This window comes from Chaetodon trifascialis, chromosome 16 (genome assembly GCF_039877785.1).
Source record: "Chaetodon trifascialis isolate fChaTrf1 chromosome 16, fChaTrf1.hap1, whole genome shotgun sequence".
NCBI lineage: Eukaryota > Metazoa > Chordata > Actinopteri > Chaetodontiformes > Chaetodontidae > Chaetodon > Chaetodon trifascialis.
This window is the reverse complement of record NC_092071.1, coordinates 5430418-5446445: the sequence shown is the minus strand read 5'-3', so window position 1 is coordinate 5446445 and position 16028 is coordinate 5430418. Positions and strand designations below refer to the sequence as shown.

At 41.6% G+C, this 16028-nt stretch overlaps 1 protein-coding gene across 1 annotated transcript; it reads right to left on the bottom strand.

Moving 5' to 3' along the window:
• Positions 1 to 4072: 4072 nt before the first annotated feature.
• Positions 4073 to 14198, bottom strand: LOC139344883 (neuronal acetylcholine receptor subunit alpha-10-like). The gene is made up of 6 exons (XM_070983309.1): positions 14141 to 14198; positions 6459 to 6604; positions 6226 to 6380; positions 5880 to 6126; positions 5511 to 5796; positions 4073 to 4821 (listed from the first exon to the last, which is right to left on the bottom strand). Exons 1-6 carry the CDS (start codon positions 14196 to 14198, stop codon positions 4073 to 4075), a joined length of 1641 nt encoding a protein of 546 aa, XP_070839410.1.
• Positions 14199 to 16028: the final 1830 nt, after the last annotated feature.

Genomic DNA, 16028 nt, shown 5'->3' with positions numbered 1-16028 from the left:
GGCACAAAGTTGTGTTCTTGCCTTACCGTGCACAGCCGCCTGTTTGCTGCGCCGGACTGTGTCGGGCAGTCTGTGGACCCTACACTGTAAGATGAAAAATCAAAGACAGATTGAGCAGCTTCTGGCTTTAACCTGGTGTCACAAGGACACCAGACTGGAGCGATACAAAATTGACCTCCCTTGCAGTTCTTCTTTCTTTGTGGTTCCATTTTGTCACTGTTGTCACCAGTGGCGTATTCGAAGACCTCAATCCAACCAACCTTGTGACGTCACACTCTATGCCAAGACAATATGGCTGCGCCCTTGTTTGACAACATAAACTTTGGGAGTTAATTTCTTTTCTTATAACTTATTAACATAGGCATTGGCTAATGTTTTAGTGTGGAAAACCTTGCATTAATTTTTATAAACTTTGTTAAGTGTTTCCTGTCCCCTTTAACTTAACGTTTCAACTAATCTGTTTTTTTAGTTACAGTTTCAAATAGGCAATCTGATACTAATTGAATATTACTGTATTTTCATATTTCTTTTGCTGCCACAAAAAGCAAAACAGAAAACCTCTGACTCATTTGCGATGTTTCTCTCTTTCTTTAATTCTGGGCCGGAGCTGCATAACAGTAGGTGGAATCCAGCCATATAGTTGTGTGGCTATGGCAGCTGTACTGTGACTACTTTTACCAGTATGCTTGCAGGAGTTCAGAAATAGCTTCAGTGCAAAGTTCATCCAACACAACCATGTGAAAACCCCTACATGTAGTTAGTGTTACACCCACTGTAAACAAATGTGTCACAGTCACGATCAAAACAACCACAGCGCAGCCAGAACCACAGACACAATTACAGCAGCAGTAATGACCAAAGATCTGTCATCTCATGGCTGAGCCGTGTTGACACTGTGTGAAGAACTAGGTTTATCCAATCCACTAGTTATCGATCTAGCTGCAATCTTTTTTTGACATCTGCTCAACTGAAAACAGTACAAAGACAACATATTTAATGTTTGACCTCATCGGCTTCATGGATTTTTGTAATTATCTGCTTATTCTGAATTTGATGTCAACATGTCTCATACAAGTTGGGAGAAGAGCAACTAAAGACACCTGTTTGGATCATTCCACAGGTAAACAGGTTTACTGGTAACAGGTGATAGTGTCATGATTGGGTATGAAAGGGGCATCCTGGAAAGGCTCAGTCATTCACAGGTGAGGATGGAGCGAGGTTCACCACTTTATGAACACATGATTGGATAAAAGAGGTTTCTACATGAGCTCAGGGGCACTTCAGAAAACTGTTGTCTGCAAACACAGATTCATCACACCAGCAGCAGTCTAATACATAATATTGTATCATCACAGCTCATGCTTCCTCTTTGGATCAGAGGGAATGCGAAACATATTACGGGGTAACACGGAAGCAGTTCCACATATAAATTACCACAGTGACTTTTGAGGGCTCTGTATAAGCCTTAACATTTGGTGATACAATAAATAAACACATTAACGGGAATGTTTGTTTGTGTGCTTTATGAGTCAGAAAAGACAAATAAATGTGTGATGAATGTGACTATGGAGGCCCAGTGCAGAGACACTGATATTCAGGAGTCATTTTACTCTTTACTTTAGCACCATCTGCTGCTCATGTTCGGCTGTGACAGTGTTGTGTTTTTACCGAAGCAGCTTCCGCTCAAGGCACAGAGCAGGAACTAAAGCAGCACACTGGGGTGTGATGTGACGTTCTGGAGATGGTTTCTCTCTCAGTTTTCATGTCGACGTTGTTGCATTGAGGTAGCGGCTTTGCACTCACATTAATCTCTTTTTGACAAGGAACTGCCAAATACATTGAGCAGACGTAGAGCAGGGACTCAGCACCACTTCACCCGCTTTCGCGTTGCTTGGAGAGGGTAAATATATCGTCTGAGAAGGTCAATACTCTGGCAGCACTTGTGATGAAGGCCACAAGGTGAAAAGCTTTGGTCTCACAATAAAGTTTTATAAGGTTCTGTAGAGTTTACAACCGCTTCAAAATACACGAAGCAGCATATACAGGAATACATGTTTATTTATTTGTGGATCCACAGCAGTAATACAAGTGCACAACAGCAGGATTTTTAAAGGAAACTGCAGCGCCCTCTGCTGCAGAAAGACCAGACTACAGCTCTGACAGTCTGACTGCAATACTGATTAATGGCTCCCAATATCTGATGTTTTCAAATCCATACAAAAACTTACAAAAACTGAGGAACTGCCCCATAGTTTGTAGATTTTCAAATAAAAACTCTTCTTCATCCTCTTTTATTTGCGCAACTTCCTTTTTCAGTGACAGCATTATGTGTAATGATCTCCCACCCATTCAAACCCTCACTCACAAGCCCCCTTCTCTACAACTATAACAACAATAATAATCATTATTATCAAGTGTTATTATCAAGTAGGTAGATTCGATTCCATAAAAAATACTAAATTACATATTATTGCTTCTTAAATTCAGAAAGTTCCTAACAAATGTCAGTAAACAAACTTGTTTTCATAAGAAATCTTTAATGTATTTGATGGCATGAACAGTGCATCATACGTAAATATGTTTTCTGATAAATGCTGAAAACCACACAAACGGGACACATAACAAGTAGTTACAGTGGTAAATTTGGCATTTCTTGTTTTTACACCGTTAAGACTACAAACACTGCAAAAGATGAGAAAATGAGTAACTTTATTTTGGATTCAAGCGTATAAAGTTTCATTTAATTAATCCTTTTTCTTTCACTTCAGTCAAATATTTTTATTAGCGTGCCTTAAATTTGATCATTGAATGATTGTGATCTGGATGTGCCAATCAGGACATTTTATAGTGTAAAAATAATTACTTTTAAGATTTTTGTTGTCTACTCTTTTTAAACAGACAATGTATCACACTTTTTAAAGTCTTGTAAAAGCTAATAAACTGCCTGGACCCAGTCCTAATTGGATACTCCAAATTATTGCCATGATTTAACAGCATTATCACCATGATTATCACTCATTCAGCTTGATAACACTTACAGTGGCTCCGTCATGCAGTAAGTCACACTACAGTCAACTCATCTGTGGCTGAAAACTGATAAAGTGAGAGATAAACTGTGCAGGATTTTCTCTGAATTATCATGAAACTGTGACAACATCCTCAGGCGGATGAGCTGCTTTGCTGCACCGCAGAACTTTTTAAATTACGATTGTTTTATCACTTCATCTGAGGAAAGGATTTGTTTTAATAGAGCATTCCCCAGGTATCCAGAAGAGTCGAGCCAAATGCGTCGACACACTCGGTTGCGCTCAGAGGACCAACTGTGAGCTGACTGTGGCCAACTCTTCGAGTTTGGGTGTTGATTTGAGCTGAAATCGGTTCTCGTTAGCAAAACTCAGAACAGCTCTGGTCCAGCTTTGTTGCCATCCAGAATCAGGTGCATCTTTTCCTTCTCCGATCCTTCCACCCACACTTTCTTGGAGACAACCTCTATTTTTTACCATTAATACTATTTCCCTATTTTAGAATTCACGACAATAAGTTGATCAGCACAAATTTCACAGATGATTATTTTGATAATTGAAGTCATTTGTCAGATTTGATCTCCAAACTTCAGGTGATTCGAGCTTCTCCAGCTTGAAGACTTGAGATGGGAATATGGGAGCATATTTTACATTTTATATACTCTAATAAATGATAAATTTAAAATAGAAAAATTATCATTATTAGTTTCAGTCACAGATATCATCAATTTCAAAATGATTGATAATGAAAAAAAAAATCCTGCATGCATTTTTAAGCTGTTAAGATTAACACTCAAAATATGTTCTTCTAAAAAAAGTGTGGCAAATGTATCTTTAAAACCTTCGGGTGGAAATCATCGTTTACACATCGCTGAGTGCGGTGTGCTGCACAGCCTTTAAACCCATCTCAAACTCCATTGCTATCTGAACAAAACCGTAATTTTTCATTCATTTCAACCAAATGAAGATCGATTTCACACTTGATGGTTAAACATATCGTTGCAACAACTTGCTTCCATCATTCCCCTCTGTGATTCTTCAGATCAGCTTCAGATGGCTTTTCCCAGGATGAGGATGCTCATCAGGAAGGCCATAATGAAGAAGAGCCACATGAAGAAGCGATCCATGACCTTGGCGACCTTCCTCCACTCCCCAATGCGCAGCTGTGCGGCTCGCTGGTCCTGGTATGAGTTGGCAATGTACTCCACATCCCTCCGCAGTCCCTGGTGCTGGCACACACACTGGGTTTTCACCAAGATCTCCCTCCTTTTCTCTCTGGCGCCGCCTCCCCCTTCACCTCCTACACCTTTCTTTTCCTCCACACGCTCTTCTCCTCCTCCACAGGTACTCTTTGACTCCTCCCGCTTCACTTCATGTCCTCCTGCAGGTCCCTCCCCCTCTGAGTGGTCAATGGTCACAAACAGATCCTCCTTCCAGTCTGTCTGGATAGTTGAATCCCGCCCCAGCTTCAAAGACTCCCCGGCCCCATCCTCCTCCACCCTCCCTCCCCATGCCTGTCCATTCACATCCCAGTTTGTCCCTATGGCGTTGCCACCATTGGCTGATCGGACTTCAGACTCCTGCTGTGACAGAGGTTGTTTCCTGGATGAGGCCCCGCTGAGGCAGTTCTCCCCAACCTCGTAGACAAAACAGATGCGAGCGAGGTAGTGAAGGATGAACCGTTCGGCCCACTGTGGGACGGGACGAGCCTCAGACCCGCAGTGGTGGATGTTCATGATGAATATGGTGAGCGCTGTCGATGCAGTGACCATTGTCATGGTGGCAATATAGTACTTTCCTGTTTAAAAAGGAGATCGAATATCATTTGGAGTTCAAAACCCACATACAGTGAAATCTTTAAGGTCAAAATCAAGAGTCAACCAGCCGATCATGTCAAGGCGAGTGTCCATGTGCTGGAAATTTTAAATTATCTTTCTGGTGAATTGCTTGCTTTTGGAAATGCTCAATGATATTATTATATACAGCTTCCATTTGAAGGCAGCACAGAATAAAATCCTTTGTCCTGGAGTTATTGTGTGTTCCTGTTTATCTCCAGAGGTAAAACCATATGTAAAAATAACAGAGGTGAACAATGTCACACACACAAACACACACACACACACACACACACACACACACACACACACACACACACACACACACACACACAGATCCACTGCAGATCTGCTTGTCTAGCAACTTTCCTCTTTAAAATAGTTAACTGTGTCACTGCATATTGAGCATTAATTTAAAATTCATTGTTTTCCCACTGATGGTCTCATCTGATATGAGGTCTTTACACTAAAAGGGGGAAGAAAAAAGCTGCAGTACCATATGGGGATAACTTTCACTGCTTATCTCTCTAAAAACATGAAACTGCCTGAAACCAACATGATGTGTACATGCAGAACACATGAGGAGGATATTACAACGTCAACATTCAACTCTAACAAGACTTAAAAACCAAGGACTCCTCAGTCTTCTCACCTATCAATGGGACGCTCTCGGAGGGCGGCATGCTCTCAGCCACCAGCAGCTGAAACACGGTGAGAGCCAGAAGCACTGTGACGCCCAAAGATACTTTTTCACCCGAGTCGGCCGGCAGGTAGAATCCCAGAGGAGCCAGAAAGGAAATCATCATGCACGGGATGAGGAGGTTGAAGATGTAGAAGGAGGCGCGTCTCTTTAGGTGGAGGGTGAACGTGATGTCTGGGTACGGATCCGAACAGCAGCCATACAGGATGACATTCTTCTTGGCTGGCATGCCCAGAACCTGGTTGGAAAAAGGATTTCCTCAAAGAATTAGACTCAAGAATGAGGCATTTTTCTGAGCACATGGCCAAGACGACCGCTCACCTCCCATTCCACATTAGGGACGAAGTCAGTCAGGTCAGCGCTGTCTAAGGCATTGATCAAGTCCATCTGGTTGCCGTTGTGAGTCCAGGAACCAAAGGTTAGATGACACTCCTGCACGTCAAAGGGGAAGAAGGCCACGTCCACAGAGCAGGAGCTTTTAGTGATGGCTGGCTGGTCCCACATGACCTGGCCATCGTTACGAATAACCACGTTGGTCTCCATTGAGCTGGAGAACTCATCGTCTGCACTGTGGTGGAAAAGTGGAGTTGGGGAAAGGGAAGAGAAGTCAGATTTCTCGCCAATGTTCTGCAATTGGGGCAATCACCAAGCAGGAGGCCACACCTACCTGTTATACAGCACGATATCAGGTCTCCATACGTAGCTGCTGGGTATGCGGATGGTGTCGAGGCCATCATAGTCCTCCTTCTTCCAGGTCAGGTAGGCGTCCATCCATACCTGCCGGACCCACAGGTAGGTGGTCAGGATCTGGTTCCGCTCGTCCTGGTGAGAGGACACATCCACATCAGCACAGGCATGAATCTACACACATGAACATCTGGACAGTCAGGATATGATTACCATGTCGATGATCTGGGAGAGGGTGATCTGCAGTGTGACGTTGATGATGTGGTCGGTGTCCTCCACGGGACGCAGAGCGTTGGTGTATTTGGAGAACAAGTCAGTCATCAGCTTTTGAGCAAAGCGACCATGAGCAGCCAAGTAAACTGGGAAACAGAAAGAGAGAGAGAGAGACAATGGCTAAATAATTAGCATGTTGGCTGTTCAACATATTGTGCTGCAATGCACACTGCAGCTTTTAGGGTTAGCTTTCCACTGCTAGCCTTTATATTGACAAATGATATTAAACAAACATCTACACAAACATTGCTTTTGCCATAATCTGATTTTCCCAACTTTGATGTAACTCTTCACATGTCAAATGTTAACCCGAGTCCTGATTCTTGCATGTTATTTTTAATGTTATGAGGTTGGAAGTGTGTGTAAAATCCTTTGTTCTGCTGCTTTCTTCACTGAGTTGATTCTTAACACGGAAATGTCTCATATTTCCAGCAGTACATATTGCAGTCAATCCAACACTCTGAACACACAGCTACCACAACACACACACAGAAACCACATTTCCCAGATCAATTAACCTGGTCACCACCTCAAGTTTAACACATTAATCAGAGTCTGCAGAGCAGCAGCAGACTGATAAATCCTTTAAATCCTGTGACAACTGATGAAGATGATGATGGTGGTGGACAGAAAGAATGCTAGCATGGGTCTGTAACATTTTTCTTCCAGGTCCAAGACCACCCCTACAAAAAAAGTACACAATGTGAAGTAGAAAGTGTGTAACCTTATCTGAATTTTCCAGATGTAGACAAGCGTAAATGTGGATCAGTGCATGGTTTTATATATATATTCAGAGGATTCTGAATAGTATTTTGAATGATTCTGAAAACTCTGATTACATTCAGAGTCAATGATTTTCAATTACTAATTACAACATCCACATCTGGAAACCTCTGTATGGTTGTGGTCTGATTGGGGAACAAACATGGTTGCTTTCTTTTTGTTATTATTTTGAAGTGCAGGGAGAGAGAAACAGGGAGGAGGGATGGCAAAGGTAACGGATGTGCCCAGCCTGAATCACTTCAGAGGAAGTCGAGTGTGTGAAGGTCAGCAAATCGGCAGATTTTGAGCTCCACTCTCAAAATCCCTTTTTCATTCATGAATGTCTTCAAGGAGAGTGTACATGATTATCACTATTTATACAATTCTTCATGCCTCAGCCCTTTCTATGATGTCAGTCATAAGAAGTATAAACACTTTTCCCTTTACAAGTGTTAGGGATGACACTTTGGACAAACTTATACATTTTTAGCGTAACTGTACTGACCCCCAACTCAACTCAACTCAACCCCCAATAATACCCTGAGTCAAGACATAAACACACACGAAGTGTTGAGGAGTGTTTGGATTTGGCAAACAGTCAAAACTATGACGACAAAAGCTGCTGGTGAGGTTCAGCATCCATTAAAAGTCCGATCGTGTCAGAGAAACGAGAAGATGGACAAATTCAGATAAAGAATGTTAATGTGACAGAATTATATTTCATGCTCTCCAAAGTCCATATCAGATAAACGTGCTGTAAGTCAGAGCAGATAAAGCATCTTTACTCCTGTAACCATATAAGTAAATAGTGAAACCCTCAAACAGCCACACTTCAGCTGTGTAAATTGTTTAGAAAATCTGTTAACGACAAAGACTTTGCTATCAGCTGCAGTTAGTCAACTTCAGACAACTGTGGAATGAAGTTTAGCCGCCAAAGAAAAATCCTCAGCGGTCACACTGAAAGATTTTGTTGGCTGTCGCCTCCTAACCTGCACGCGTGTGCATCAATGTGCCTCAGTGTATTGTTTGGCCTGAGGATACTGCAGTGCACTCTGGGGAGTTTTTCATTACTTATAAGAGACTAACTATAAGAGAAATATTCAAGGATATGAAAATAAAAAATGTTCAATTAGTCCTTCAAACATGCTTTTATTAATCATATATTGGCTGGAATATTGTGTTTGTTTGTTTGTTTGTTTGTTTGTTTGTTTTCTTTTGTCTGGAAATTACTTTCGATAAGTGGGGGCAGTACTATATTCCATGTACTGAAACACTCAACAACTACAAGGACAGAGACATTAACAACTGCAAGAGACATTAAGGACAAAAATAAGCTGTCCTGATCACTCACACAGGCACAGAGATTTAACAACATGTCTTGCACAAAAAAGGAAGCACACAACACCGCAGTCCGTTCAACAACCTTCAGATAAGGAAATAATATATTACTAAACTTCAACACGACTGCAGACACACACACACACGCACGGGGGTTGGGGGGCGCTGAGTGTTAACATCCTTTGTACATAAATGGAAATGTGGAAGTGAAGCTCTGAATCTGTCAGATGGACATGAAAAACTGGATGTCTCATTATGAGACACAGAGATGAGATTCTGAGCTCTGTTTGCCTGTTTTTATGGCTGATTATCCAAAGCCATATTTCTACAACATGCAAGTACGAAAGAGATAATTCAGGCATTATTCTAACATTTTTAACTGCCAAAACATCCCATCTGTCTGTGGCTCTCAGCTCCAAGCTCCAAGACATAATCTGTAAATACAGCTCACAAATATAGTTTCATCGTTTAAAAAAAGTTCAGTAATTTCATAAAACAGATCGCTCAGTGAGACAAACAGAGGCAAATTTTCAAATGCATTTGTTGGGGACTATTTCCAGCGGCGGTAAGATGAAAATGTATGCCTGTAAGTCAGAAATATTTCATGTTAACGAAGGAGCATGTCATCCAGTGCAGAGAGCGCGGCTTGTTGATGTTTTTAAGAGCTTTTGGACAGCTCTTAGTCACATATGTTTACAAGGAAGTCTGAAAGTTCATAATGAAGATGCTTCAGCAGAAACAGGGCAGACCAAGCAGCTGATGGACAAAGAAGTGTCAACACAAAGGTCCAAGCAGCAACAGGACTTTGAGATGTTCTGACTCTGTCACTGCATGCATTGGACCCCTCTCTGACCATGCAAGAGGACTCCTTGAATCTGTCAAGAACAGCAAAAATGTCCATAGAAAAAGTAGACTTGTTGAGTCATGTCCCTCTTTTCCTCTGCTGCATTTGAGATGTTTTTATGTTGTTTGATTTTGTTCTTTGCTTTAAAGGTCCAAATTGTGCTTTCTTTAATAATTTATTTTGAGGTTTATTCACATGAGCACTTAAACATGTAGATGTAAATCCACAGACTAAGTTGAAAATACACGTTTTTGCCTTTCCAGCTGAATATGATTAAGAATATGAATATACACTCTGTTCAGGTTTCAGGAGTCCTCTGCAAAATTACAACATAAGCTATTGTTACTTCAAGTCTGTCACCTGTAGCATTAACATGAAGAGGACGCCTTTTTCTAACCTGCAGTGCAAGAGTCACAAGTCTTTGACAGAGATGAAAAACTGTATTAGGCTAAAGGTTCCAAATAAGGGATGTGTTTAAGGTACCTGTTGTAAAGTAACACAAATTATATTCAAACCTGTATTGCCAAGGCCTGACAGATGAGAAATTATCTTCACTTTGACTGTAAGAGATTAGCTACCATTATGATAAATGAAAACACACCACTGTGGCACCTTTTGTCCCTTATTTGGTAGTGAGAAAGTTGGCAACCCTACTCTTTGTCCAACACTTTCACTCCAGGCAAGATATCCCACAACTACAGGCCAGATTTCCATTAAATTTGACACTGTATATACGGACTGGTGACAAATGAAAGTAAACCCAACATAAAGTGTTTTAGTAAGGTGTTGAGAACAGCTTCAGTGTTCCTTGTCACAGATGTGGATTTCTTCTGGAAGGATGAAGACCATTCTTTCACAGGATATTCCCTTATTTGGTGTTTTGATGATGGTGGTGGAGATCGCCGTTGCTCCAAAATCTCCCACAGGCGTTCAACATGTTAAAGAACCCCTTGAACATCTCTGAGGCCCACTTGAACCACTTAAAATCTCCCCACCAGAACCTCCTCAATGACCATTTGAATCTCCTAAACACAAACTGTAACCACCTAAAGGAGCTCCAGAACGTCTCCTTTGTGGCCCCAAGAACCTCCTCCATGACCTCGACATGACCTCTTCACTGACAACTAAATCCTCCTAAAGGACAACTAGAACCTCCTGAAGGGCCCTTGTGATGGAAAGAGTATCACATTGCTCCGAAATACCCCATAGGGGTCAACATATTAAAGACCACTAGATCATCTTTAAGGCCCACTAGGACCACCTATCAGACCCCTAAAACTCCTCATTAACAACTATTAGAACTTCTCAAATGACCACTATGTGTTGATCGGTTATCTTTTAACCAATTCAGATCCATTAAGACACGCTCAGATCGAACATCCACTTAAAATAACTCAGTGCTACTTTCCTATCAGGTGAGTCCATTGCAGCTCTGAAGTGACCGACCTGCAGCTTCGCCTCTCATTGTCTCCGTTCATTGTACAAATGTCTTCATGGTCCAATGAGCAGATGAGTCAGCAGTTTGTGAGACAGCATCGACTCCCGGAGGAGTTAAAGTGTGAGTGCTAACCGCTCTGAGAGCATGCCAGCTGCCACACGCGCGCGCACACACAGACACACACACACAGACACACACACACACACACACACACACACACACACACACACACTCTCTCTCTCTCTCTCTCTCTCCCTCACTGCAGCACATATTTGTCATCAGCTTCATCTCTTTCTTCATCACCATCAAAATCCCCATCATACCATTATTGTCATGATAATGAGCAAGACCATATATCCTGAGTGCACAGATGGCCAGAATCACGTTAAGTCAATATGGCCTGAGCTGTGTACATGTGTGTGTGAGTGTGTGAGTGTGTGAACATGTATTACTCTTGTTGTGGGGACACAGTCACATTGTTGGGACTTCCCTTCCTTATGGGGACAAAATCTGCTCCTAATGTTAAATTTTAGTGGAGAAACTTGGGTTAATGTTGGGGAAAGTCTCCAAATTAATGTCACTTTATGTAATGTCCCCAAAATGATGGAAACACGATAGAATGTGTGTGTGTGTGTGTGTGTGTGTGTGTGTGTGTGTGTGTGTGTGTGTGTGTGTGTGTGTGCGTGTGCGTGTGGGTGTGTGTGTGTGTGTGTGTGTAAAATTCTTAATATGAAGGAAGGACGATGGTGAATGTGACTAAATGTAATGTGAATAAGACTTCGGTACTTCAGTACATTACCTTGTCCACTGATGTTTCTGCCTGAGTTGATTTGATTTAGAGGCCTCTAGTGTCAGAAATTATACAAAGTTCATTTAACTGACTTAGATTTGGAGTACTTTAACAGTATGGATCAGCATGAAACTCCCAGTTGAATTAAACCAAGGATGAACACTTATGTTTCTGATTCCTTAATAAAAAGTCAAAGGTACAAGAGCACCTTGAGTGTCTACAGTATGTTCAGTAACACCAGCCGTGTTTCGGTAAAATTTGAAAAAACTTAATGCCCTTAATGGGAAATACTTATAAGATCTGACGCAGCAAACATTTAACTCACATGACTGATCGGTTGTTTCCACTTTGAGAAAGAAAAAGAAGAAAAATAACAAGAACAAGAAGAGGAAGGAGAAGCTGTTTCCACAAACATCTCCTCATGTCTCATCAACATTTTGTTCATACTTTTAACATCATGTTGCGCCCTCTTCTTCTTCAGCGATGCACTGGTTTCCCACCTGGAGAACTGGCAACACCTCCTGCTTATCTCAGTGAACCAACTCCTGACGATGGCCGAACCGTAGCAGATGGAAACAAACATTCGTTCACATTATCTTTTGCTGTTTTTGGTCGAAATGCGGCTCAAAATTGCTATACGTTAGATCTAAACCCGAGAAGAGACACTAGAAAGACTGAGAGGAAACATGTGAAAGGAGAATAAAGAGTGTAGAAAAGCACTTTCTGAACTAGTAGCTCCACACACTCTGCAGCTCTATTCAGAAGCTGACCTTCTTCCCACTGTCTGTGCAACCCTTCAGAACACTTTTGTTGTGATTGAGGCACTGAAACGCTTCACAATGTAATATCTCAACAACTAATGTGGATCCTCATGATCCCCAGAGGATGAACCCACATTAGATGAAAATGTATGCCTGTACTTAAGAAATATAATTAGATCTATAACGCTGTGAACGTTCCTGCCGGGCTTCCCTCCAGACGAAATGATCATCTCTGAAAGCTGTCAGAGTGTTTACAGCAGACAGGATCTTCGCAGTGAAGATGAGTGTGTCAGAGTCTAGCTGAAGTGTGTTTGGATTATCGCTGCTGTTTGACCTCCGGTGGTCAGGCCTCTTATCTGGACGGACAGCATGATTGACAGCTTTAATCCTCGCTCTGTATGGTGGAGGTTTGGTTCGGCCCATGCACCCAGCTGCTTGGCTAAGGTTAGGAAAAGAGTGTTTCTAGTGTTTATTTTGGCCTTTATTCACACAAAAAACTCATGGAGTTGGCTTCTTAGTGTTTAGACAGAGAAGAAAGGAAGGCCTTTCACATTTAAACGGCACATTTTTGCAGCTGCAACACTGAAATCCCTAAACTATCCAAATTCTCGAACAACAAAGCGACAGATCACTTAAATCTCATCATTCCACCACAATAAAAGCATGAAGAGTTGAGTTTGGATCAGGCTCTAAAGGATCACATCAGCTTCAGATCCGTTCCTCGTCCCTGACCTCCACCTCATGGCTGTAAACTCTCTCTCTTTTTTTGTCCTCCTGTCCTTATCACTCAGAAGCACATGAATCCTGAGCGCCACCGTTCAGTGGATACAGCAAAAGGAGTCAACACATGAAGGATACTGATAAAGGCTGTCAGCTGAGATTTACTGTGTTTGGACTTTTGAGACTGAAATTATTCATCAATTAACTGATTTCTTTAGGGACAGAAAAATATTAACTAGTTTTAACAGTAAATCAATAAATAAATCATTTTCAAGCACAGTGGCTTTAAACATGCTTTGATTTCAGCTTCTAAACTATAAACTGATATCAGACAAAAACCATTTGAAGATAACACTTTGAACTGAAGTGAGTTGGATATTTTCACGATATTTTGGACACTTTAAAAAAAAAAAAAAAAAAAACCCAGAATGATTAATCAAGTATAATCCAAAGGTTTTGAACCACAGAACCACAAGTCACTGTTAAAAACATGAAGGTTGGAGCAAAGATGGGGATCACCTCTGAAGCTAGAACACAATGCATTCATGAAAGCGATGCAGATGAAGTGTACAGCACACTTCAGGGTTTCAGAGGCTCAGACCTTCAAATCAGCGCACAGATCCATGAGTTCAACCCTCGATCTGCGCCGTGCTCTTCATCACTGACAGCTGCCAATCATTCCCAGTTCAAACCTGAGCTTTTATCAGTCAGGAGGCTGTGGCCACACCTTGAGTTTGACTCTATAATGAAATTATCCCGTGTAAAAAATAAAAGTTATAACCTTTTCAGTTCAAATGTCTGAGAAAATGCACGAGTGAACCTAAAAAGGCGCTCTTATTTCGTAATCATGACACAAACTGTCCTGTATTCACGCCAAAGTACCGTCATAACTTACCAGGCTGAGAATCAACTAACGTATTTCTATATTTACTTTGTAAGTATTTCAAGTGAAGCGGAGAATTTTCTCACCTGGAAGGTAGAAGAGAAGCAGGAGGTACGAGATCGATCCGCTGCAGAGAAGCTTCATCCCGCTCTGATGTTATTGATCTGAGAAATAACGATCGATAACAATGCTGTGATGACAGATCAGCCACCATCCGACCGGCGAGGAGAGCGAATAAAACACACTGAGAGAGAGAGAGAGAGAGAGAGAGAGAGAGAGAGAGAGAGAGAGAGAGAGAGAGAGAGAGAGAGAGCTGCTGCTGCTGCGGGTCGGTGCGTGTCTGCTGTAGTGCGGTGGCCGCTTATATGAGGGGTCATTAGTGCCACACTGTGAAAATACTCCATCATGCAAAATCTCAATGTATCTGCAGTACTTAGTGGTATGGTAAGTATGTAGAGTGAAAGTACTCCTGTTGCAGTAAAATGCTCCCTGTCACTGTTTTTCTATTGTATCTGCTGTTTGTGGATTAATATTACTGCTGCATTAAGTGTGTGGTGCATTTTACTGCTGTAGATATTCAAGGTTGAGCTCATTTTAATTACTTAACATAATGTTGGTTAGTTTAATTTACAGCAATGCATCATATTCTATAAGATCAGCACATGCTCATCACATCACTGTCCTGTGAGAGCCACGTATCTCCAAAAAGTCAACTTTTCATGAGCTCAGAACAACAGCCTGTTTTCAGCGTTGTGACGATGCATTTTGCAGCTGATCCAAGAGGCTTTTTAAAGAATTTAGGAGGAAGGTTTTCTCAGTGTGTAAAAGAAACACTTCATCCTTCAGTTTATCACAAACATTTAAAATCATCTGGAGATATGTGGTTTTCACTGGACAGGAGGGGTATGAAAAATTGTAAACTGAAAAATGACTCGTAACTAAAGCTGTCAGACAAATGGAGTGGGGTAAAAACTACAGTATTTGTCCCTGAGATGCAGTGAAGTGGAAGTACAAAGTTGCTTAAAATGGAAATATTCAAGTAAAGTACAAGTACCCCAAATGCACTTGCTCAAGGGCACCTCAGTCGTGGTATTGACCCAGATTTATCCTCCCTGTCCTGGGGGGTTGAACCAACGACCCCCTGGTGATAAGCTCTCTTCTCTAAGCTTTCAGCCACCACTGCACCACCTTCCACCAGTGCTGGAGACTAAAAACATGTTGATGGGAAAAGCCTGAGCTGAATTGCAGCTCTGGTTTGCTCCACTTACTTAGTGTTCAGTTCAAGCAGCTGCAATTGATATTTCATAATTACAGTGTATGACATGACAATGTGTCGGCGTGTCTGATCGACATGAACCCACAATAACAGCTTTACTGTTTTGGGCCTTTATAACTGTGGCTTTACATCAAATGAAGGTAGATGAAATGCAAAAGAAAAATGCTCTTCTGTCTCCCTGCAAAGAGAAGTGCTGGGTAATTTCTTCTTTTTTTGTTCTGTGTTTTGGCTGTCAATCTTTAGGATCTTTTGTATCCATCAGCAGGGTTTTTAAAAATACATCAGCGAGCTTGTTCACAGGGTGAATAATTAAAGGACCGGTACGACCACTTGTCTGATTCCTTCGTAACAGGAACCAAAAGCTGCTCGTACCTCAGACACCTCAGGTGACAACTACTTAAATCCTCCGTCAACCAACACGCACCCCTCACCCCTCACCCATTGTTGTTTTCAATTTCAGCAAATTTGTCCATGAATTATGAATACAGTCAGAAACAGCAGATGAAGAATTCAAGTCTGCTCAGCTTCTTGCCAAACTGATCCTGATGCCACAGCTTCAGTCTTCAGCAACAATCTGAAATGAATGCGGATAAAATGTTGGGATATAACATTTTTAGCCAAAGCAGCATCGCTCTATCTTACATCCACATAGAAAGTTTATTATTATTATCATTATGTGATGAGCAGATCTGATGAAG